This window comes from Petromyzon marinus, chromosome 47 (genome assembly GCF_048934315.1).
Source record: "Petromyzon marinus isolate PM22_M1 ecotype Great Lakes invasive population chromosome 47, UKy_Petmar_22M1.pri1.0, whole genome shotgun sequence".
In the NCBI taxonomy this organism is placed as follows: domain Eukaryota; kingdom Metazoa; phylum Chordata; class Hyperoartia; order Petromyzontiformes; family Petromyzontidae; genus Petromyzon; species Petromyzon marinus.
The window spans coordinates 1,141,200-1,167,401 of record NC_133713.1 but is presented as its reverse complement, the minus strand read 5'-3'; the positions used below and the strand labels follow the sequence as shown (position 1 = coordinate 1,167,401).

The window sequence follows — 26,202 nt, the reverse complement described above, 5'->3', positions numbered from 1 at the left end:
CTAAACCTGCCTGGGTATTTTATGTCATCAAACACTCCTCGTGAGTGATGAGGCAGTTGAGAGAGTGGAGGAGTTACCATACCTGGACAATGTGCTTATGACCAGCTCCGGTTTGGCAGTGGCGTTCTCTGAATTATTTGAGTACCATTTATCTTTTCTTATGCTGTATTACGCTGTGTGGAAGCTACCTGGCTTGTCGCTCCACATAAAGCTACGTTTATTCTCAGCCACAGTTATGTCCTCCGTTCTCTAGGCTTTTTGAACATGAATCCCTCTGAGTCTAAAGGAACATCTCTGTCAGGTCGAAACATTCAGGTTGACCTGCCTACAATTCATCCTGGGTTTAACCAGGCTGGATTGTGTGATGAGTTCACAGATCCTTGAAAGATCTGGACTAAGTCCGATCAGTGAGCTCCTCCTCTGGCAGGCGAGGCTGCATTGGCTGGGTCATGTAGTCCTATGTTCAGCCATTGCACTCCCAAGCAACTTCTTTTTGGACAGATGGAGAGGGCTTAATTCGTGGTGGCAGGTGCTAGAGAAGAGATCCGGCTGATGTGGTACTTGAGAATGTGGAGCTGAGTGGGCTTGCCGAATAAAGGTACCAGCAGTGTCAAGATCGGCTTCTGTGAAGGAGGCCGATCTTAACACTGAAGGACGCTTACTGGGTAGTTGGAGGTAGTCGCCCTCCAACAACAGCGGAGGGAAGAGGAGCCATGGCTCAGAATGATGAAAAGAGTGCTGGGCAGCTAAAAACAGCAACTTGGCACAGTAGGGTGGACAGTCATCTCAGTCAGTCATGTGACCTGAAAGCGATCTTTCAACACTTTACGTGATCTCAACGTGCACCTAGCCCGGCACAAGCGCTGTGGTGACATTATTTCCACTTATTGGCGAATGGCAGCTGTTGTTGCATCATCACCAGCCATGAGCTGCCGAAAGAAGGCTTTCCAAAAGCTGTCGACATCTCTCGTGGTCTTTGGAAGCAACGATCCATTCAGCTGCTACACACGAGAAGATGTCACGCCTCCATTTCTGTAAGGGAAGTAACTCCGATGGCAAATTCCCTCCTCTGGTTGGGGGAGGAGGGGGGATATTTTCTGGAACTCAGCGCCGGACAGCTCCCTGGATAAGAGCGTGAATATGTTCGCTCGGTCTGCGTTTTCCATCAAGCTGTAACAGGGCAGAGGAGCGAAGCTCATAACGAGCGGAGCGCCGGGCAGTTAAAACAGAGCTATTAGGCACAGTTGAGCATACAGCTAGCTGGTGTACACCTGCCAGTGGTCTCAGTCAATCAACCCATGGCACCACCTGGGTCTGTCCCATGACCTGCCAGCGAGCCTTTGACTCTTCACGTGGCCTCAAAGTGCACCTGGCCTGGCACAGGCGCCGTGGTAACATCATCGTCACTTAGTAGCGGGTGGCGGCTTTTGGTGTTAAAGTGAATTGTTGGGAGCAGGTCATGCAGGGGACAATATAGGCCATGCCCAGGAATATAATTGAAGGCGCCGAAAAGAGAGGCACAGAAAAAGGGGAATAGGGGATTGGGTAAAAAAATAAAAGAGATACATATCAGCGGGAAAGAGAAGGAGAGAGGGTATATGGGACAGCGACTTGAGGGTCCGGGAAGAACGTGCCCAAGTCAACTATAATGCGGTGCCTGCTCTGCCTCTCAAGGGTTCGTGTGGAACCGAAAAACGAAGTTCGCTTGCACAGGACGAATCGCGTGGATTCTCTTTGCGTGGGTAAATACGCACTCGCGTGCAAACACAGGGCACAATGACGTAGGAACTTCGGTCGGGTGCGCACACAATGGCCGCCTCAATAGAGTTATTCGCGCGCAAATCTCCGTGGTACGACGAGCGGACTCACACCACCATGCGCTCTTCCCACACTTGCAGAAACCACACGACAAGGTTATTGATCATGAACAGTTTATTCTCGGCGAGTCCGAGGCTAAACATTACGTAGAATAACTAACCTATTCCTGACGATCTAAGACCCAATCTGTCCCGCCTATTTCGAATTGCTCTCTTTAGGAATTCTCACACTGGTCTCAATATCTCACTCTTGGGGACTCACGGATCGACTCGTACGGAGCTGCTGGGGTGGATCCTCGCTGTACTTCGACTCGTCACACGGACGTTCGAGTGGCTGGGAAGTCGACGGCCCCGATCGCTGGCTTGAGGAGAACACGAACTGACCATCGTGCTTTCCTCTCCCATTATATTCTATCTACATCAAAGGAACCCCCCTCGGCTGATTCGGCGGCCCTCACGGCCAATCGGATTGATGCTCCGCATTGGTGCTCTCAGCACCGTCCACATCCCTCTTTACCAAACAAAGGGGCCGCCGCTGGGCTGTTGTATTGTCCGGGGCGTACGAGCACACTTGCCCTGCCAATCAAACTCTTACCTGGCTGATCTTGCTTCCTAGGTGCCCGCGCCCAGCGTGCGTGGCCCCGTCCCCCCTCTACCTACTGCACTGTGTGTGTCCTAACCGCGGTGGCATAGTAGCCTCGTCGTGACCATGCAATTGCACGTCAATTCACGGTGCCGCAGTGTAATTCAACCTGGGGGAAGTCGGCCAATTCCCTGGCCCCAGGAAACCGTGGAGGATGTTCCCACGAGGAGGGCTCCTGGGTGAAAACCTGGAGGCCAGGTGACGTCCCCACGAAGTCCTACGTCGGTGTGTATGTGTGTGTGTTCTCATGTGGGGGGTGGTGAAGGAGAAGCAGCGTCGTCCAGGCTGCCTTGCTGTGGTGGCATCGCAGGCGCGGCGCCGACAGATCGGCATCGCTGCTGTGGCATCACAGAACCATTGCTCTATGGGAAATCCTAAGTGGTTAGTTCCACAACTGGAGGGAACCCGTACAAGCAAAAACATAAGACACAAACGCATCGACGTATGTACTTATATTTACTGGAACCAAAGACAACACTCTCCAAGCTAATGAAGCACAGTTCATAATTTTGACACACATCGCCTACGCAAAACCGTGTATATAATGTGAATACAGTTGTTAAACACAGGACCAAAACGTCACGTGGCCAGCAACAGCAATATCAACGTAATAAATGATAGTGTGGCACGATTCTTGAATTGAGCAAGGTTAGCTATGAGTGATTATATGAGGCTCGTTATTAGAAAAGTTCGGGAAATATTCCACAGTGGAGCAGTGTGTGGGGAGAAGCAGAATGAGAAGTGAGGTGACCTGCAATTTGATGAGTGGGTGATTAGTTTGGTGATTGCGTGAGTATGTTGCTGTGACCTACGGTGTGGTGAGTGATCGAGTGAGTGAGTGGGTGATTGTGTTGTTGTGACCATCAGTGTGGTGAGTGATTTGGTGAGTGTGTTGTTGTGACCTGCATTGTGGAGAGTGGGTGGATGAGTGTGTTGGTGTGATCTGCAGTGTAGTGAGTGATTGGGTGAGTGTGTTGTTGTGACCTGCAGTGTGATGAGTGTGTTGTTGTGACCCGCAGTGTGGAGGTGGATGAATACAGTGCAGATGAGACGATTAGTCTGGTAGGCCGAGTCCTCAACATGGAGGAGTCAATGAATGACGTTTCCGGAGACGGTAACCACAGTAATAGTGATAGCGGAGGAGGTGATTTACCACCTCTGAGTCAGCGAGTGACTGGAGCGAATCAATAAGTGCTGGGTCATACATAATCCTGACTCCTGCTGTACTCTTTAACTTCTGCCACCTGCAGCGAGGTATACATTCGGTGATAGACCCCCAGATATGACAACGGTAACATGATTCCAACTTCGGCCGAATGTGTGCTGTTTATAGTTCATGGTGAAGGTATTAGATAGCCGCCATGAACTCCCGCATATCTCGGCCAATCAGTTAGAAAGCCAGAAATCCGAGCTCGCAGATTACAGTGGCTACCAATTGATGGTAGCTTGGCAAAATTAGTGCGGATTGGCAGGCACGATCTGTAGGAATGTCGAGTGATAAATGATGATTGTAGACTTCTCCAAACTGTTCAAGACTTGTGCCTCAAAACTCGAGTCACGCACACGTCTATGGATCGCGCCTCAGGGAAACCACGGCACCCATTATCACGAGGACAATAGACTCGAGAGTGATGCAGGAGGGGCAGATTGAAGACGAGATTCCGTCGCGCTTACAAAGTAACACAGCCAAGGGCGATAGGGCTCCTCGATGATTGGTGCTTTTGCACATAGCGGGGTTGTTCAACGAGAACCGATGTAAACCGGCAACCGTTCCCAGTGGGATGTTTGTAATGGATGCACAGAGTGCCTTTAGTTTCTCAGTACAGGCACAGCCTTGCCATTGCTGACGGAAGGGCCTCTACTACGAGCGGGAACTCGACAGTGGTGTTTTGGTCTACTCTTCCATGCTGATCAGCCGTCTTGGAAGAGCAAGGCATGCTCATACTTTACCCCGCCACGCGTGACATAACTCTTTATGCTGTTGATTGCTTCAGCTGCCACGCCTGGATATGGAATCGAACCGGCGAGAATTCAGTTGCAAATCAAGTGTGCTGCCCTAATATTACACCACTGTGGCAGCTGGCTATCCATTCTTCTGTTGTGCTTGGATACGCGTTACACGTGGGTGTGTCAGCCGCCTCAAAGTGCACCGAGCATGCCACAAGCCCCGTGGTGACGTCACCGCCACTTCGTGTGAACGGTGGCTGTTGCTATCAGCAACTGTGGTGACCTCATTGCTGTCGGCAACAACCGTGGTGAAGTCATAGCTGTAAGCAACAACCGTGGTGACGTCATTGTTGCCGGCAACAACCTTGCTAACGTCATTTGCTGTCGGCAACAGCTGTGGCGACGTCACAGCAGGAGGTGTCTGCTTATTTGAGCAATGAAGCCTGTGCTTGTCTCTATTTCTGGCCCTGAGTCAGTGGAGGGTGTCGACGTCATGGCAAGGGGCTCGACTTTGAGCAAGAGGACCGGTATGTTAGTAAGGAGACAGATACCTGTGCATTGAACTCAGCCCATCATAACTCTTTGGGAGTTTATAAATAGGGTACTATATTTCGATTTAAAGCTTTCGTGACTGCAAGGATTTATCTTCTTGGTTCTTTCGGTAAAGTTACGCAGAATGAGAATAAAACAATAAAACAAAATAAGACAATAAAATTCCCACGACGTTTCGGCCACAACACAAGTAGCCTTCTTCAGGTGAAGGAACAGAACTGTCGGGACGACAGCGCTTCAATGAACGCTGCTAAGATTCTCAGAGTCTTTTAAGCTAGGTGGGAGAAGTAAAGCGCCTTGACAAAGGAGTTTACATATCAAACAGGAGAATTTAGCATTGAAATAGCTGTGTTAAAGTGTTGTATCAGCAGGGTGCTAAAGTCAGAAATTAGCATGTAACTGGGAGATTAGCATGCTGTTAATGTGAGGGATTAGCATGTGACTGGTCACGGAAATAGCTATGTTAAAGTAAAAGTTTACACATCAACAGAGGCATTTAGTATATGGACGCTAAAGGACTGCAACTACTCAACTATCATACAATAAACCGATGTGAAAAAACTAAGTATAAACTACATCAATATAATAAATGTACTCTATATTCTTCAATAAGTTCCGTGACCAGTCACATGCTAATCCCTCACATTAACATCATGCTAATCTCCCAGTTACATGCTAATTTCTGACCTTAACACCCTGCTGATCCAACACTTTAACACAGCTATTTCAATGCTAAATTCTCCTGTTTGATATGTAAACTCCTTTGTCAAGGCGCTTTACCTCTCCCACCTAGCCTAAAAGACGCTGCGAATCCTAGCAGCGTTCATTGAAGCACTCAGCTGTTTGGAGAGTATATAGAGTTTACTGATAACATTGATGTAGTTTATATTTTAGTGTTTTATTAGTTTACTATATGGTATTCATTATATAGTATAGTGTATACCCAGTTACTTTATGTTTATAGCTCAACTCATTGAAGAATATATTGAGTACATTTATTATATTGATGTAGTTTATACTTAGTTTTTTCACATCGATTTGTTGTATGATAGTTGGGTGGTTGCAGTATTTTAGCGTCCATATACTAAATGCCTCTGTTGATATGTAAACTTTGACTTTAACATAGCTATTTACGTGACCAGTCACATGCTAATCCCTCACATTAACATCATGCTAATCTCCCAGTTACATGCTAATTTCTGACTTTAGCACCCTGCTGATCCAACACTTTAACACAGCTATTTCAATGCTAAATTCTCCTGTTTGATATGTAAACTCCTTTGTCAAGGCGCTTTACTTCTCCCACCTAGCTTAAAAGACTCTGAGAATCTTAGCAGCGTTCATTGAAGCGCTGTCGTCCCGACAGTTCTGTTCCTTCACCTGAAGAAGGCTACTTGTGTTGTGGCCGAAACGTCGTGAGAATTGTATTGTCTTATTTTGTTTTGTTTTATTCTCATTCTGCGTGACTTTACCGAAAGAACCAAGAAGAGGGTACTATATTGTAAGTCAACACGCTAATGTTGCTTGTTGCATAGGTAGACTGCTCCTGTCATGGGGAATTTTTTTTTTACAATTGTCGATATAGAATTAACAAAAAAATATATATTTGGAAAAATGTACCAAGGTAAGCATCGCGGATTCTAGGGATTCTACTCGATCGGCGTTAAATATTGTTTGAAAGTTATTTTGCATGTTTGAGAATTCTCAAATTTAGAGAACCTACTTTGAGTACTGCCTAGTCATCTGCCATTTTCTGATAATTATCATCATCCCAACCACCACCATCACAATCATTACTATCATCCCCGTTATTGTCACCACGGCCACCATCATAATCACAATCACCATCACGATTACCAGCACAATCATCACTATCGCTATCATCACCATTGTTTACACCACCGTTTTGATGCGAATTTATCACGGCCACCATTTTGATCACCATCTTCATTGTCAATTTCGTCAACACCACGACCACAAATATTTCCACCACCATCAATGCTGTCACCGTTATCACCATCATACCAGCATGATCCACCAACCCCACTGTTTTACGGCCGTTCACAACCACCACCGTTCACCACTCGACGTCATCCCCCGAAAGCGATCTCCCCACGCGAGGCGGCGGCTCAATCAGCGCGTGCCCGGGGGCACTGGGCCCAGGCTGCCACGAGGTGCAGCCGCTCGCAATTAAGAAGCAGTAACTCGAGTGTGACGGCATTCAAACACTCACCCTGCCCCTTCCCATCGCTACTACAGCATGGTCTCATTATTTATTTTGTGGCTTACATTCTCCACAACGACGCTTATTAAAATGTGTTGTGCATTATCGCGTTTTGAACCAGAACAAGGACCCACATCTAACAAAGATGGCCCCCGCCTAGAATAACCTGACAGTTCATCAAGCAGTCCCATCACAGACGGTCACCGCATCGCGCGCTTTCAGATGAGCTTCTGCGGCTGTCTGGGACGCTCTTCCGATATAAGAAGCCACTGTAGCGGTGTACTTTTAAATCAACTAGATTGAAAGCGCATTTCTCTAGAACTGATTTTTGTGTTTAGTTTGTTGTCCTTCCCCGCACCTCCAATTAGCACGGTTGTCTACGTACAGTGCGAAAGCAGTTCACGTACATACATTTGTGCAAGCAATCCTGACCCTGCTGATAAGACACCGAATGTCGTAACCGGTGGAGATTTTGCTTGTGTTGAACCAATGCCTTGAACCATGAAGATTTCATGTTGTAAGACATAACGAAGTGGGCAATGCGCGCCCTCCCCGTGTCTATAATTAACCTGCTGGGGAGCACATCACTTCAGCAGCATCGGCTCAACACAAGCAAACTCGGGACCGGTTTTGACAGTGTTTCATCGGCAATTTTATTTTTTTTCATGTGCAGGGACAGCTTCTCGAAGGAGGTGAATTATTTGCATATGCATTGTGTTACTTTTAATCTCCACAGCGACGCTCATGATTATTTCTAGACACGCTACACTCCCACACCCTCCAAGGTATTTACCCCATCAGCACTAAGGCAGGATAATAGTTTATCCTTGATTTTCTAACGCCCCGGTCCTCGGAGTCCATAAAAATACAGTCACTGTGTAAATAAAATATAAGCGGTCATGATGGAAGCTATGAGACATATAGCACAAAGTCATTAATGTAAGCTGAGGATGTCCAATAATTATTCGCTTAATGAACGTGTAAACCATTTCATAACACGTAGGCTTTCGCTCCCAAAATCCATAGGTGTTTTGGTTATATTGGGTAAATATAAATGTGTCGTTAAACCTCCCACCACTCGACACAACCAATGAATAAGATTTGTCAGGTAAACAAAACATGCTACTTCGTTACTACTGCAGCACACCAGTGTTGGAGAGTAAACCCACAACACTTACAATTACAGTACCAGTCAAGTTTCGTTGGTAGTAACACAACCAATAATAGTAATTCATATTAATACGTTAACCCCCCCCCCCCCCGGTCTTCGCACCTGATTGGATCCAAGTGATGACATCACATTTATCTCACTATTTAAGACCGAAACAGGAGTATTTATCCACAACTGGCTGTCGCCTGATGAGGTTGGTTGTAATTACCGGCGAAATGCTGTACACAAATTGTAAATGTTGTGGGTTTATTCTCCAACACACCGGTGTACTGAACTAGGAACTAATTATCGTATTTTGTTTACGTGATCAACCTTACTAATTGGCTATGTCGGGTGGTGGCGGGTTTAACGACACGTGATCTAATCCAAAAACCTCTATTATGCACTTGAAAACATGAAAACAATTACTTGACAAAATTATGCTTGTATCACCCGGTGGACCTTTGGCTGTCACCTATTCCATCACAGACCATACCTATACATATTCTCTCAGTCAGCACTCGGGCCTTTTCTCAGAACTGTGCAGGTTACTTTTAATAAAGTGCAACACAGCAAAACTTGTACCAGGTCTTCATACAAGTCGGTTCCTGCACGACCCGAATACAAACCCCAATTCCCAGAATGTTCAGGGTGTGTGGGACAACTGGACGGGTGGTATTCCGAGGTGTTCATATTTTTTTGGTGCAAAAGTCCACGTTGCGGTTTTGATAAGACAACACGGATGACGGATCGTTTCCGATGCGATTAATTTCACAGTATAACGACCAACACCAACACACATCACGTAAGTGGCCAGAGCTACGAGACTATAATCTTCCCAAGAGGCATGGGAAGGCGAAGACAAATGTCACTACTTTACACAGAGCTGTGTGTATATATGTACTAGTGCGTAGGTACAGGAAGACAAGACACGAAACACAAAGAGCTCTTGTCTTGTAGATACTGTATATACCTCAACTGGGCGTCCCGCAATTTAAAGTCACGTTCAGGCACAACACCGGCACTCATTGTTTATACTTAAGTGTCACCCATAGAGTTCTATAACGGCAAGCCTGACTGCAATTCGAGATTAAATGTTTATGTTCCATGAAGCTTAATCGGTGAGTGCCACTCTGCTCTGACGCACGGTTCGGAAACTCTGTGGTCAGTCACAAAAAATAAGAAACAAAAATGTTAAAAGTATGCAAAGACGTACAGAGAGTTGCTTGCGAGGAATTGCATTGAGAGACAGCAAGAGGAGCACAAGAACATTAGAACACAGGTTAATGACAACATCTACACCGTGAATAAAAATGAGCGGGCTTGGGCAGGACACGTAACGGTGAACCATTGTCAAGACTAATAATGGAGTGGCAGCCCAGGAATGGCATGAATCTGAGAGCACCACCAAGGAGATGGAGCGATACAAATATTTAATGTGTGGATGCTGATGGCTCGTTGCATCATCACAGGATCGTGAAAGATGCCACCGGCATTGTGAGACCTTCACCCAACTGTGGATTGATCATGGTTGATTCTGATTATGAAGATGCTTTCAACTCAATGCATTGGTTCATCAATTAACATATACTCTAAGGCTTTTGATCGGTGTATCACTTTGTGTAGAGAATAAATTATTTACAAAGTGTATACGTATAACAAGAATGTCTTATTTTTACACAGCGGCACTATTCAGCGCAAATTGCAGGTCATACTCTGCTGTAGATATTGTAACGTGCACAGATTTTTGTTCGCATGTAGGCACAGGGAAAAAAAAACGCGGCCAAGCACTTGGGAAGGATGCCGGAAACGGTGCACATGCAATTGCCCAAGCTTTACCATCCTATATTGGGAAGTTTGGCCAACTTCATTCAATGGGCGTTTATGCACGTGCCAATATTTGGTTCGTGAAACATATTACGTTATTTTAGTAGGTTAAGTAGTACGAAATTTTACCAAAACATTTCGAGAGAAAAAAATACAAATAAGAAGCATTTGAAAAAACTAAATAAAAATTGTAGATTCGTGAATCGGGATGCCAAAGTTTGCCAATTTCATAAACTTGCTGGCGGACGTGAGGGAGGGCAGTTCAGGTGGATCATTACGCACCCATTGCGTTGCTACTCGGCAAGAGCTCTTTATCTTGTTGCGAAGTCCATTAATAGGGGCATTTTTTTTCCGCATACGTTTCTGTGCGTTATGCGATTATCAGATGAACATAAACATGGACTGTACTCAATCGAGATACTTTCCTAGTCGTGTTTTAAGAACAGGTTTTACTTTGAAATATTAAGCATCGTTTACCATTGAGGTGGACAGTTTGCATTAAGCATTTAAAATTTCTAATAATTTACATTTATAAAGCGCTCTTAAAACAATCTTTCTCAGGGCACTATGCATGGAAAGGTGAAAATAGTTAACATCAACCAAAGAAAGAGGAAGTGAGAAAGACGTTTGAAAATAACTACAGCGAGACATTTAAGCAGTTACGTTTTTAGTCGAAATTTGGAGATTTGTAGTCTCTTGGAAGTCCTGACCTGGAAGGGCAAGCAGCAGTGACTGAAGATGGAAGGCTGTCTAGACTGAGTAGGATGTGAAACTAGACGGACCTCGCAGTTAGTAACGAGGGTGCTATGTCTAGAGACGAAAGAGCGTTTATAGAAGCAGCACTTGATGACGTTACTGAGCATTAAACATGTGCAGACCATTCCGAGATGGTATTAAATGCCAGGAAACCTGTTGCCAAATGAAAAATATGTTTTAAATGTGCGGAGACGCACGCTCAACAAGACGGTTACACGCGATTGCTCGAAGGGTGAATGATATATTTGGGTGTTCTCGATTGTTGAAGAAGAGGAGGCTGTGGAGGACCCATTCTGTAAAAGACCAAACATGAAAAAAAATAACAAAACGTGTGGACACCAGGGTCAGGGTTAGGCCTAGGCCAGGTTGGGTTGTTGGTTAGGGCTAGAATGTGGTTGACTATTGTGCTCCACCTTCTACCGGTCTGCTCTGCCCCACCACCGCCATCTCATCACTTTTTCATTCACGTTTGGGCCCTCACGAGACCTCAGCGCGGCACGCCGTGGGAGATCTCCTCAGGAGATGATGCAGAACTCAGCACCCCCCCTCCTCCACTGCTGCCGTCGCTGCTACTGCTGTCATTCGCTGCGGCCTCTGCCGCTGCCACCAGCTCAGGGCCTCGGCGAGACCTCGCAAACCGGGCCCGTCCGCCGCCACTGCCGCTCCCCGCCGCCGCCGACGTCTGCAGCAGCACCGCCCCCCCGACGCTCGCCAGAACAGCCGGCGCTAACTCGGCCATGAGCAAGCCACCGCCACCGCCACCTCCGCCTCCAGCCATCGCAGCCACGGCCGCCGCTGGACCCACGGCCCCATCGCTCAAGTCCATGGGGTAGGCAGAGCCGCCCCGCACCAGCGTGGCCTTCTCCAGCGTCTCGCGGCTGTCCATGGCGACGACGCAATCGAGGAAGTCAAAGCGTGGCGACAAGTGCCCCTTCTCGAACAGGTACTTGGCCAGGTAGGAGACGGCAATGTTCACGTGGAAGGACACAAGCATGGAGAGCGTCTTGAATGGGAATCGCTGCACAGTGACGGGGCCCTGCCCAAAGTCGGTGATATAGCAGCCCGGGTAACATATTAGCGGGTCGAGGTGCAGATAGGGCTCCCCGCCGCTGATGCGGAAGAGCAGGCCCACCACATAGGCTGTGATCGAACCGTACGTGTTGGCGCCCTTGATGAAGAGCACGCAGATTAGTTGCGGAAAGAGGATGACATACACCAGGTCCGAGCTCAGATACCAGAGGCCGTAGACGGATTTGGCGAGCAGGGCCAGGGCTGTGGCCGCGAAACCGAAGATGAAGACGGTGATGCGCATTACCCACACGATCTCCGTGTCAGAGGCCTGTGGAATAAAAGACAGTGGTGATTACAGTTGTGTGCAACTTCAATCCCATGGGTTTCAAACCTTTTTCTGTATATAGTACAAAATCGTGATTTGCGTCAATGTGGAGAATATAAGAAGTAATGTATTTTCAAAAAGCAAACAATACCCATCCCCTCTTTCCCATAGCAGTCCCTCCACAAAATAAAGTTCTACACGTTCTATTGGCTACACAGGTTTCTGGTAATGGGAACTCTGACCCATAATAGAGCGAACAGAAAGGGTCCTTGTCTATAAACATCTAGCAGACAACAGCATTAGTTTAAGTAAACCTGACTGATTATGAGACACCCAATGCCAAACCCGGTCTAGAATTTGATGTTAAGTCTCAAGATTCTTTGTTTGGGTCCTTGTGTGAGTCTGTGAGTGCCTGCGGGTCTTTGTGTGAATCCGGTGTTTCTCTGTGAATCTATGGGTCTCTTTGTAAGTCATTGGTAACCTTACTGTATATTGTCACCTTTGGCAATTCCATTGTTGAATGTCCAGCTCCACGTGGGAGGAGACACCCCACCCCTCCCAACGAGCGGTGAGCACTGGAACCTCCACACCACCGGATTAAAAAGTGGTGGTTACATGGCCCAGAGATAAACATGTGTGCTGTCTGCTTCACAGTGGACGTTAAGGATTCTAAACGAGTGAGGCCATTGTGTGCTGATGTCATGGGCCACATTTGCCCAATTCAAAAACCACGGTTCACCTAATGAGGTCTGTGTTTTCCGGAACACGGGGGTCATGTTTCGGCAACATGTGGTTTTATACCGCTGAGATTCTCATCTCCGCGTTGAAAAGTGGTGCACGATCCACTTGTACTGGCGAGATATTAACCCCCTCGATGCGTGGATTTTTGTCCAGTTCCTCTGGTTTTTCCCTCCACATTTAGAAACATGCGCTTCGAGTATTTGACTCACTATAAATTTCCACATGATAGCCGATTCGTTGAGCTATCAATTGTGGCCAGGCCACTTCTGAAAGAAAGCCATATAGCTCAATAGTTTAATCTTGATTTGAAGCTTTCGTGACTGCAGGAATCCATACTCTTTGGTTCTTTTGGTAAAGTCATGTAGGTAGAAAAAAGAATAGATCACGATGTTTCGATCGCAACACAAGCAACTGTCATCAGGTGTGAAACAAACACAGGAGTCCTGCTGACGTAGCTCCTACGTCAGCACAAACACAGCAGGAGGCCTGCTGACATAGCTCCTGCGTCAGAAGTCCTCCTGCTGTGTTTGTTTCACACCTGATGACGGTTGCTTGTGTTGTGATCGTAACGTCATGATCTATTATTTTTTCGTCAATAGTTTAGTTTAGCTATGCTACAGATTATTATTTTGTCATCATCTTCTCTCCTCAACACTCTCATGCGGTATCACTTTCTATTCATGGCCCCGGAGAGTAAGTTGAGTGGTGGTGGTGATTGTAGCGGTAAAAGCAGAGAAAAGTTATGACTTCAGTGAAAAAAGTGCAGTTAGAGATAAGCTTGCAAGAGGTGAGAGTGTTGCATCCGTTAGAAGGTACAGGCGTGTCTCCCTTGCTGGACTTACTTTCTACGAGAATTCCCTATAACGTGTTTTGACTTTAGACCTGTTTGTCCGCAAAACGAGCAAAATGTTTGCTTATCGATTGGAGGCCGATCGTAGCTCGGCTTCTAACATGGGAGTGAATGGGAAAACGACGATTGTTGAACGAGTTTTCGCTTGCCACAGAACATATCTCCCTAGTTAAGTGAGACACAGCCCGTACTACGGCTTGAATTAATCGACTGTGAGAATGTTTAAGGAATCGGAGGACAAGGGGCAGTGTTTCTGCCAGCACCCCAGCCAGTGCTGTCCTTTGTTGCCAGGTGTGATCCACTGATAGAGACAATGGAAAATGCTCTAGATGTGTAGATTGAGGAGGACCACACACAAAGACAAGTGCCTCTCAGTAGTGCAGTGGTAAGGGAGAAGGCTAGCCACCTTCACGGATATTAAAAATAAAGCAAACGTGAAAGCAGTACCCAGTACTTTGGCACTTTCCTGAATGCTCCCAGAGGGTTTCCAACTGACCATGCAGAGAGCTCCTCAACCCTCTGAGCTCCTTCCAACATCTCCCAACCAACATCATCTTCACCATCATTCATGTGAGTACAAAAATGTAATCAGTTTCACTTATTTTATTTTATGTTCTAATAAAAAAAAAGATATATTTACATGTATCATTTGTCTGTTTTTTTATTTTAATTTGATACCAAGTAGGGGCAACATCATATATAATTAATTAAACAAAGAGGGAGGGTGTGATAATTTATGTACACGTTACAAGACCTATTATTTGTAAAACGCGGTTTTACCCCACACGGCATTTTCCAGGAACGTAAACCTCTGCATTCAGCGAGGTTTTCTGTATTCCATGGGGATTATGCACAGCAAACATCGCCCCCCTACCGCCTAACTAATGCCCGTTCACAGGCCAGGTGCTGGGTTATCTCGCGTCACGTGGTAACAGCTGCCACTGGGGGTGCACTTTCACATGTGCGTTGAGATGGGATTTGGTGTAAGTCGCTTGTCAAGCATAAGAAATGGCCACCGCCATGAAGGAGAGCAGCTCAATCGATCACACGTATGACTATTGTCACTCTTATTATGATCCACCACCACTACTACTACCACCGATGTTGGCACCTGCTGTCGCACGGCCAACTTGTAGATGTTGCGAGCGAACATGGAGGAGGCAGAGAGGATGGAGGAATCGGCGGAGGACATGACGGCTGCCGCCACGGCACCCAGGCCAAAGAAGGAGATGTACTCGGGGCACAGGTGCTGCATCACGATGGGCAGGATCATGTCACTCTCATTGCGAGCCTTGGGGTCAGGCAGGCCGTAGCTCGTCTCGTTCCAGTCTGCAAGGCACACGGTTATCGGTCCAGATCAAGATGACGTTGTGGCCAAAGGCACCGATGCCACAACCATACCTCAATGCCAATGCCTCCTACCCTCCGTTAGATCCCACAGTCGACACGTCACCTCCAACATCTTCCATAATAGTATCCCACCATCTGCTCTTATATAGACTTACATAGTGACCTATATAGAGTATTTACAAAGACCTGACCCATTGATCTGACCTAACAGTATCCCACCATCTGATCCTTTGGTCTTCCTCTTGGTCACTAGATTCTAAGACCCTCATCCATCCTGCACCGTATACAGTCAGGGAAAAAAGTATTTGATCCCCTGCTGATTTTGTACGTTTGCCCACTGACGAAAAAAATATCAGTCTATAATTTTAATGGTAGGTTTATTTGAACAGTGAGAGACAGAATAACAACAACAAAATTCCGAAAAACACATGTCAAAAATGTTATAAATTGATTTGCATTTTAATGAGGGAAATAAGTATTTGACCCCCTCTCAATCAGAAATATTTCTGGCTCCCAGGTGTCTTTTATACAGGTAACGAGCTGAGATTAGGAGCACACTCTTAAAGGGAGTGCTCCTAATCTCAGCTTGTTACCTGTATGAAAGACATCTGTCCACAGAAGCAATCAATCAATCAGATTCCAAACTCTCCACCATGACCAAGACCAAAGAGCTCTCCAAGGATGTCTGGGACAAGATTGTAGACCTACACAAGGCTGGAATGGGCTACACGACTATTTCCAAGCAGCTTGGTGAGAAGGTGACAACAGTTGGTGCGATTATTCGCAAATAGAAGAAACACAAAAGAACTGTCAATCTCCCTAGGCCTGGGGCTCCATGCAAGATCTCACCTCGTGGAGTTGCAATGATCATGAGAACGTTGAGGAATCAGCCCAGAACTACACGGGAGGATCTTGTCAATGATCTCAAGGCAACTGGGACCATAGTCACCAAGAAAACAATTGGTAACATACTACGCCGTGAAGGACTGAAATCCTGCAGCACCCGCAAGGTCCCCCTGCTCAAGAAAGCACATATACATGCCCGTCTGAAGTTTGTTGATTAACATCTGAATGATTCATAGGACAACTGGGTGAAAGTGTTGTGGTCAGATGAGACCAAAATGGAGCTCTTTGGCATCAACTCAACTCGCTGTGTTTGGAGGAGGAGGACGAATGCTGCCTATGACCCCAAGAACACCATCCCCACCGTCAAACATGGAGGTGGAAACATTATGCTTTGGGGGTGTTTTTCTGCTAAGGGGACAGGACAACTTCACCGAATCAAAGGGACGATGGACGGGGCCATGTACCGTCAAATATTGGGTGAGAACCTCCTTCCCTCAGCCAGGGCATTGCAAATGGGTTGTGGATGGGTATTCCAGCATGACAATGACCCAAAACACACGGCCAAGGCAACAAAGGAGTGGCTCAAGAAGAAGCACATTAAGATCCTGGAGTAGCCTTGCCATTCTCCAGACCCTTATCCCATAGAAAATCTGTGGAGGGAGCTGAAGGTTCGAGTTGCCAAACGTCAGCCTCGAAACCTTAATGACTTGGAGAAGATCTGCAAAGAGGAGTGGGACAAAATCCCTCCTGAGATGTGTGCAAACCTGGTGGCCAACTACAAGAAACGTCTCACCTCTGTGATTGCCAACAAGGGTTTTGCCACCAAGTACTAAGTCATGTTTTGCAAGAGGGGTCAAAAATGCAAATCAATTCATAACATTTTTGACATGCGTTTTTCTGGATTTTGTTGTTGTTATTCTGTCTCTCACTGTTCAAATACACCTACCATAAAAATTATAGACTGATAATTTCTTTGTCAGTGGGCAAACGTACAAAATCAGCAGGGGATCAAATACTTTTTTCCCTCACTGTATGTCCCACTTAACATAGCAATATTTGCCCCATAATTCGGTTATCAGACCTGTAGAGTAAATCGCTGTCTATTTGCAACCGCGCTTAGCTTGGAGTTCGCTAAACATCCCAATGTAAGAGCGTAGAGCGTGGGACATTGTTGGCTCCGACTCTGGCTTTCCTTCACTGCCGCTTGCCTGCGGCTTCCCTTGCTGGACAAACCTTTACCGCTTTTTTGATCACTAATTTGCATCAACGACGTTATATTGCATCACAATACCATGACAGATGGCAACGGCTTGGGACAACTTCCATCCAACGGTGGATAGTTTACCAATGATGTCTGATGATAACAATGTTGGGGTTGCCACCTGTCTGGGTTTGACCAGGACAGTTTGGATATCGGTATCCGTTTTTTCAGGCGACAGGAATTTATTTGTAACTATATATGGAAATATTGTGTCGAACGTTATTACGGTAGACTACTGCACGGTGCTGATAGACCTAGGTTGGCTGAGAAATTTGTCAGGGTTTAAAAACTAAACTATTCTTATTTTGCTAGGCAAGGCCCACTGAGCCATGTAGCTCTTTTACAGAAGCAACCAGACCAGAAATGATAGCTTAATAAAGTGGCTTATCAAGTGGAAATGTATAGCAGCCAAATACCCTAAACGCATGTATCTAAATGTGGAGGGGAAAACCAGAGGACCCGGAGATAAATCCACGTGACCACAGGGAGAGAGAACATGCAAACTCCACATATACAGCAGGTGTCGGGATCGAACCCATGTCCTCCTGCATACCAGGCAAGGGAGTTAACATCTCGCCACTGTATCGCCCCTGTGTGTGTGTTTGGTCTCCTATGTGAAAGGTGACAACCCTACATGATAATGATGATGATTAATGAGGCCAGAAGAGACTGAGAGAAACGGTAATCCACGCTTACTCGTCGAGGCCCCCACAGCGCCGATGATGATGCAGGGCACAGCCATCACAAGGCAGCCGAAGGCCGCCAGGTAGGACAGCACCTGTGCGTAGGCAGCTGACGACGCGGACAGAACACGCTGGAAGTAAACCTGCCATGGGATTCCGCCCAGCATCTGCGAAAACGTTTAAAGATTTCAAGTCAAGAAATCAGAACAAAAAAACAAATCAGGGCAGAGAAAACCAAACAGAAATTAGTGCAAAAACAAACAAATTACAGGAGATATCAAAAGCAGTGCAAAAACATACAGTAGATGATGGAAACTGCCACCATGCAAACTTATGAAACAATGTTTTATTTGTATGTTGCATCATTCGTGCAAATTTGCATCTCAAAACGCTGCCGAGTTGGTAACGGGCAAAGTTTTCGTCGGGAGGTCCAGGGATGCTCATGGGTAGGGAGGGAGGTTCGTGAGTGTGTAATCCACCAACCCTCGCTGACCTCCGCAGAGCCAGATGAGAGACCGCGTGCAGCGCAGCTGCCAACGTTGATTCACGCAGCAATTGCTCTACAGGTCAGTGGCTCCATAATCAAATGGGTATTAATTGGCGCTCATTCCTGGCCAAGGCCTCTAACTAGCCATGGAAATTCCACATTACAATGGGTTGTCTCTATTAAAGATCAAAGCAACAATGTCAGATCGCAATGTGACGAAATGTGAGTACATTTTGATGTAAAATGATGAAAGGTAGGCAATCCGCAAGTCCTTTGGAAATGGCCATCATATCCGTCTCTCTGCGCCAGCCAGCCAGTCAGCAAAACGTCTAATCTGTCTCCACCTTTCTCTTGGTACTCTATATCTCAATTAATCTCCATTTCTCACACTGCCTCCGTTTATATGTTTCTATATTGCTATCCCCGTTTATACCTCTGCCTCTCTATTCCTCTCCTCTCTCCATGTTATCTCACCCACCTACCTCCCCACATCTCCGTTTCTCTCGCACACCTTTGCTCTCATTATTGCCAGTTGTAAGATAAGTTAAATCACAAGGGCTGAGTCAATAAGGGGGAAAATGTACCTAAGCCATGCTCAGAGAGGGAGGGGTGAACAGCATTTTCAATGAAATACCAGGAATTAAAAATCAGAGTTCACATTATGCCGGAGGGCTGACGCAGATGCAGCGTTGCAGAGGAACACATTCCTTCGTGGGTGCTTGGTCAAGCAAGGACGCAATAAGCATTAGTTGGACAAAACATTGTCTCATCGCATTACACTGACATCTGAGGTTGCATTAAGTGAATATGAGTATATGTAGTGTAATAAATAATAATATATATTTTCATTTTAGCCTTTCAGGAGTCCGGAGGCAGAACACCAATGAGGGTCCGTGTTGGTTGGACAAGCGGTGAGGTATCAGAACGAGCAAAGTAAGTCTAGGCGATTGAGTCCATCTTTATAATGAGCATGCAAGCCGACACCATGGAGAACAAACCGATGGGAAGACGAGCGACGAGCTCGCGTGAAGAGAGGTCTAATCTGGAATGGGCTGCCAGTGTCTGTTGAACGTGTCACAGTGTAAAACTAATAAGGTGGTGGGTGGCAAGAACAAAATAGACCGTGACTATTAAGGAAAATAACATACTCCTCTGAATGTCCTAATATAAGAAGAAAAAAATACCCTATGTAACAGTGGTGACATTATTTGCTCTCTGATGGTGTGTGATAAAGCGGTTAGCTAAAAACAGAAAAATGATCCACTCTGAACGTACTATTTCTATGGGTTGGATATCTTTCTTGTAAAACCTCTTGTATGAAGAATATTGTTGCGAGAACATTGACGATTGTTATTTCCAAATACATTTCGCATATTGTTCGATTATTTTTGGATCCTCGATATTGTCGGGGGAGTTGGGTGATTAAACCATCTCCATATCTCACAATGCACCCTTTGGTCAGGGTCACTGCGAGGTTGCCCTGGACCCGCCCAGTCACATCATCAACCGAACGCCTCTCGACGATTTGTTGTGGTTGTGACGTGCCAAACGTACGAGCAGGAGGTAGTTGTCCACCCAGATAAAGGCGTCGCGCGGATCCACGCTGCCCAACCAGCCGGGCTGCGTGTCGGACGCGTGAGCCGTTTCTGAGATGCTGCTCACGGCCGGGTTCATCAGGGCAAACGGAACGCTGAGACCCTGCAATGGCAAACACGCACGTCATCATCAGCCATTCTCTATCCACTGCTGAATAAAGACCTTGAGCCATCGCCATCTTAAAATCAGAGTTAATCATGTAATGCACTGCTGGTCAATATTGTAAGTGGAGCAATACAAAGAAACTTTCGTATTTCCTATTTTATGGTCTTGCAATGCAGCAATATTAGTCACCTCTTGCACAGGTGGTGATTTCCGTGCTCCATCTCTGTGGTGGACAATTTACAGTATGTATGGATGTTTAATTTATCTTTCACCGTACGTAGTCAACCGTGCTAATAGGAGGTGCGGGGGAAGGACAACAAACTCAACACAAAAAACTGTTCTAAAGAAAACTGTAAAACAGTTATAAAGGAAAAGCATTTCTCCAGCGTGCTTATTCCCTTAACTGTTTTAAGTCTTTTCTGGCCATGATGTGTCTGCTCCTCTGGAGCTACCCTCGGGAGCATCACTCTGTGGTGTTTTTCACTTTCTTAAAGGAAGATGCAGCTCGAAAAAGACGGCTCATTTGGATGATGTATGTTGGCCGTGGCTTGGGCTGTCTGACACGATTTTCAAGCTTGAATAGTGAGAACAAATGCTTTAAATTGACAGGTGCATCATAAAGGCTCTATAGCGACGCTGTTATATCACTGGGTTGATTATTAGCTGCTCCTCACTCGTCGTGGGTCAGTGATTCTGTGTCAAACAAAATGGCCTGGGCATACAGATGCCAATTCTTCGAATGTACAAGTCAAACCTTAACAGATGGCAACCCTCTTGGCTGTCTGGATGACTGCGTGGGTAAGTGGTAGGGGTTGCCATATTTCTACACAGACCAAACCCTGACATCTATTAGTCAGCCTCGGTCTAACAAAGCTGTGTATATTTGTTTTATTAAGTTAAACAATTAGTGCTGGTTATCAGATATCAGTACAAATCAATCTCTGCTATTTGAACATGTGCCAACTCTTGAACTATTCTGGTCCAACCTGGATCGATAGCAACCCTGGGGGTGGTCGTGGGTGCGTGTGTTAGCGGTGGCGTAGCGGTTAGCGCAGTATGCTATGAACCCAGCGACCCGAGTTCGATTCCTGCTTATGGTCAACACCAGTGTCGATTATCTGAATCGATCCTGGGCCTCCCCTAGGTCGACTCAGCCTCAAATGAGTACCTCGTGCGGTTTATAAACATCGTCACTGGGGAGACAAAGGCAGTCGGGCGTTGTGCTGGCCACCTCGTGTACCGTGACGGCCTTCATAGGCGCTCACGAACAGCACTTGCCCCAACAGTCTGTTAAGGCTATACGAAGGATCTTTATCTTTTTTGTGATGAGACGGGACCCTGACCAGGCCCAGGAAGATGCAGATAAGCTGCACGACGTCCGTGTAGGCCACGGAGTAGAGCCCTCCCACAAGCGTGTAGAGCACCGCAATGCAGGCCGATACCACCACGGCCATGTCGATGTTGATGTCCACGATCACGCTCAGCGTCGCTCCTAAGGGGGACATGCGGGCAAGGGCTGGTTTTATGTTTCATGTTTTATTTTGTTTTGTTTATATTTGTTCATTTTTTATGTTATTTTAAAACAGATGCTCAGCACGGGCCCAAACGCACAAGAAAAAAAAGTCAAGCAGCCAGCAACAAACCATGCAATAACATTTGTAAAAGAGTTTAACACGTTTCCTGATAACGAAAAAATACCTATATATATAAAAGGGGAATTTGTGGATATGTGTGCCTGATCGAAATGTTTAGCATACTTCCCAACATGCTACAAACTTGAAATTTGGCATGTGGATAGCTTCCATACGGTACACAATGTAAAAGTATAAAAATAGACTTTTGTATTGGGGGGGGGGGAATAATGGATATAATATATTGCACGGCAAGTGAGCGGTGACGTCACATCTGTGATGTCACCCGCATGCGGCAGCGTTACGCAGTGTGTCTGCTGACGTCACGCATCCCCCCACCCTCCGCGTAGGCCGTGTATCCCGCACAAATGAGTGAAAAACATCCGATTTAGTTAAATTGATTTGTTTCGGCTTATTCTTTCTTGCAAGCATCAACATTTTTCAGGGTTTTTCAGTGAAATATAAGGGAATATGAAATTAATCCAAGACAAGAATCCAAGTCCCGGGCGAAACCGGGTAGTAAAGCTAGTATATTATAAGATACTTTAGTGAAGAGATGATCGGAAGGAGATGGCAAGTTGAGTCGTGTGAAAGAAGACGCAGAGAGAGAGAAGTGAGATGATCTGCAGTGTGGTGAGTGAGTGTGTTGTTGTGACCTGCAGTGTGGTGAGTGGATGAGTGTGTTGTTGTGGCCTGGATTGTAATTGTGATTGATCACAGTGTGGATGAGATGAAGCCGTGAGTCTGGTAGTCCTTATCCTCAACTTGGATGCAGGAATCAATGAGGGTCATGGGAACAATGATAGTGGTGGTAGTAGTGATAGCGGTGGTGGTAGTGATAGTAGTGATAGTGGTGGTAGTAACATTGGTGGTCGTAATAGTGGTGGTAGTGATAGTGGTTAAATTGGTGGTAGTAGTGATAGTGGTGGTAGTAGTGATAGCGGTGGTAGTAGTGATAGTGGTAGTAGTGATAGTAGTGATAGTGGTGGTAGCGATAGTGGTGGTAGTGATAGCGGTGGTAGTGATAGTGTTAGTAGTGATAGTGGTAAACACACTCTCACACACGTAAACAACAACAACCGACATTCACCACTAAGTAGCGGTGACGTCACCACGATGCTTGTGCCAGGCTATGTGCACGTTGAGGCCACGTGAAGTGTCGAACGCCTGCTGGCAGGTCACGGGGTAGACCCAGATGCCACAGGTCGACTGACTGAGATGACTGGCTGATGCAACACCTGTGCCCCCTACTGTGCCAACTTGCAGAGCTTTAGCCACCCGGCGCTCTGCTCGTTGTTGTGAGCATCGCTCCTCTGCCCTCCGTTGTTGTTGGAGGGCGACTGCCTCCAACTGCCCAATAGCGTCCTTCACGAGCCTCCTCCACAGAGGCCGATTTTGGCACCACTGATACCAGTCATCGGCAAGTCCACTCAGCTCCACATCCTCCTGTACGACATCACTCCATCTCTTCTCTAGCCCGTCCCGCACCCATTTAGCCCCCTCGATCCGGCCGAACAAAAGCTTTTTAGGCATGCGGTAGCTGGGCACGTGGCTACATGACCCAGCCAACACAGCCTTGCCTGCCGGAGGAGCTCACCGATGGGACTTTGACCAGATTTTTCAAGAATTTGTGAGCTCACACAATCCAGCCTGGTTAAACCCAGGATGGATCTAGGCAGGCCTGCCTAAATGTTTCCAACTGGCGAAGATGTTCCATTAGGGGGGTCCACGTTTCGCAAGCACAGAGAAGGGAGGGAATGACTGTGACCGAGAAGACCTGAAGCTTCATGCGGAGTGACAGATTAGGTAGCTTCCACACAGCGTTATGCAACCGATGAAAAGATAATTCCGCTCGACTGATTCGGAGTGAGACCTCTGCTGTTAAACTAGAGCCGGTCATGAGCACACTGCCCAGGTATGGGAAACTCTCCACTCTCTCCACACCTGCCCTATCACCAATTGGGAGTTGTGGAGGTGGAGTGTCCGATGGTACAAAATACCCATGCAGGTGCTTAGTTTTGGTGGGGTTGATGGAAATGCCACACCTCTTAGTGGCAAGCTCCAGGTTCAGCAGCAGCGCCTCCAACTCCTTCTCTGAGTGAGCAGCAATTACCAGATCATGGGCATACATAACATGGTTGAGCAATAGGGAGCCATCCCTTGACCGCACCCGGGCATCGACCAGCCTCCCAATGTCTGTACCAGATGGAAATTCCTCCGGTACAGCTATTGAAGGCTTCATGAACTAGATGTTAAATAATATGGGAGCCATAGGACATCTCTGTAACACCCCAAGGTGTACAGGAAATGGCTCCGACTCCCGGCCACGTAGTTTTACCCGGGCTCGCTCACCATCATGAAGGTCCTTAATGATCGTGAGCAGAGGGTCAGCGACTCCGAAAGGACGAAGAACAACTCAGAGCCCAGGCCTACTGATGGTATCATAGGCCTTGACCAGGTCAATAAAGCAGGGATGTACAGTAGGTCTTGTTGGAATTCCCTACACCTCTGCTGTAGCAGACGGACAGAAAATATGGCATCTGTGCAAGACCGCCCTTTCCTGAAACCGCATTGGAGCTCCGCAAGCCTCTCCTCAGCGTACATAGCAAGGCAATGTTGAATAATCCTTGCCAGGACCTTTCCCGGCACACTGAGGAGTGAGATGCCCCTGTAGTTGTTACAGTCTGTGCGGTCCCCCTTCTTAAAGAGGGGGTCCACTAGGGCATCCTTCCAATCCTGTGGAACCCGTCCAGTGGTCCAGACTGTTATGATGTCATGTAGAGCAGTCTGTGCAGAAACGCCACCCTCAGCATTTCGCTTGGGAGATCATCTCTGCCCGGTGCCTTTCCTGGTCTCAGACTCTGGATCACCTTCAGTACTTCCTCAACAGATGGCACCTTAAGCAGCTACTCACAGGGGGTGACTTATTCGAATATTTGAGGCACGTAAATACACACTCACATAAATACACTCACATTTTATATACACACTGCTGCACGGTAGCGTGGCTGCGAGTGTCACAACAGCAAGTTACTGGTTTGCCACACACACACACAATCTCTATAAATGCACGTAAATGTGTAACCTCATTAACGAAGAAACGGAGGGAGCTGCTATTAATGGTTCGCCACACACTCGACTTACAATTCGGATTATCCAGCGCGGCAGTGAGAATAATTGGGCACGTTTCCTAGTAGCCCAGAAGTAAAAAGTGGGTTAATCCAGAAGTCGCTAGTTCTTTTCCACGTCCCTGTGGGAAGGTTGAAACAATGGGAACGTTTATAGACTACTCTAAAATCTGTCCAACCAGAGACTCAATGGGTACTCCACAGCCTATCAGCAGGTCCGCGTCTGGTTAAATATGGGTACACTCCAGTCACTTGCTCACCAGTGGTCAGTCACCTTTTCACTCTGCTATCGCTACTACAGTGGTTAGCGTTCCCGTTAATTTCACTCGTTGATATCTCCTCCCATGGTGAGCACTCGGTCTAAACCAGACAGTGACTGTTGAATCTCATCCACCCTGCGTTTAACTGCGAACACTGCAGGTCACAGCAACACACCCAACCCACTCGTCGCGCTGCCAGTCACAACAACACACTCACTAACGCACTCACTGACTCGTCCACCCACCCACGAACCACACAGCAGATCACAACGATTATATTTCTGCCCCTTCTTTCACACTGTTCCACAATTGAAATGCCCTCCTGTCATTTATTTACCCAAGCTCTCATAACCTTACTCATTTCAAGGAACGCATTTAACTCTTACCGATAATTATATATACATCAATTACATTTCGTATAATCGATGTATAAGCAATCGGATATATAGGGTGTGCCAGATTTTTAAAAACGCCAGATAATCACTAATCATTATTTAAAATAAGCTATTATTTTTGCACATTCTTGCACAACATGTATTTAGGTGTTGTGTGTATGTGTAGTGACATGGAATGAGTCACTGTGGCGCATAGCGCTGGTTGCTGGCACAGAAGGGGATCAGAGGTGTAGCAGCCCTGTCTGCCAACAGGATGTGATGAGCCAGAGAGAGGGACGTGAGGCAAGGGGGGCAGAGGGAGTACGCATGGTAAAGCCCAGGAACCTTCTGGTGAGTTCTATAAGGGGGCGTGGCCGAATGCGGAGTGAGGCCACGCTGGGTGTATAAAGGAAAGACCCCGAGCAAGGGTTCGAGGCTGTTGTTTGGAGTGGAACCGTCGTGCTGCTGGAGTCCTCGTCACCGTCTTCACCTCGTCGGCGTTGTTGGTCAGGCAGCCTGTTAGCTGTCCTGACCCGACTGTTAGTGTATCCGAGTTATACACTACTTATATATATAAAAATACTATATAAAATTGGTATCTATAAATAAACATACAAATAGACAAAAATAAATATCCT

At 46.6% G+C, this 26,202-nt stretch overlaps 1 protein-coding gene across 5 annotated transcripts in view; it reads right to left on the bottom strand.

Moving 5' to 3' along the window:
* Positions 1-2,899: 2,899 nt before the first annotated feature.
* Positions 2,900-26,202, bottom strand: part of SLC5A7 (solute carrier family 5 member 7) — a 62,361-nt gene continuing 39,058 nt past the window's right edge. For all 5 annotated transcript variants that reach the window (XM_032972141.2, XM_032972143.2, XM_032972144.2 and 2 more), the window contains 5 exons: positions 21,515-21,663; positions 20,025-20,168; positions 17,997-18,150; positions 14,955-15,172; positions 2,900-12,255 (listed from right to left, as the gene is read on the bottom strand). In XM_032972141.2, the coding sequence (XP_032828032.1) occupies positions 11,404-12,255; positions 14,955-15,172; positions 17,997-18,150; positions 20,025-20,168; positions 21,515-21,663 (1,517 nt within the window). In that variant the 3' untranslated portion in view covers positions 2,900-11,403. The remainder of the gene's footprint in view (positions 12,256-14,954; positions 15,173-17,996; positions 18,151-20,024; positions 20,169-21,514; positions 21,664-26,202) is intronic.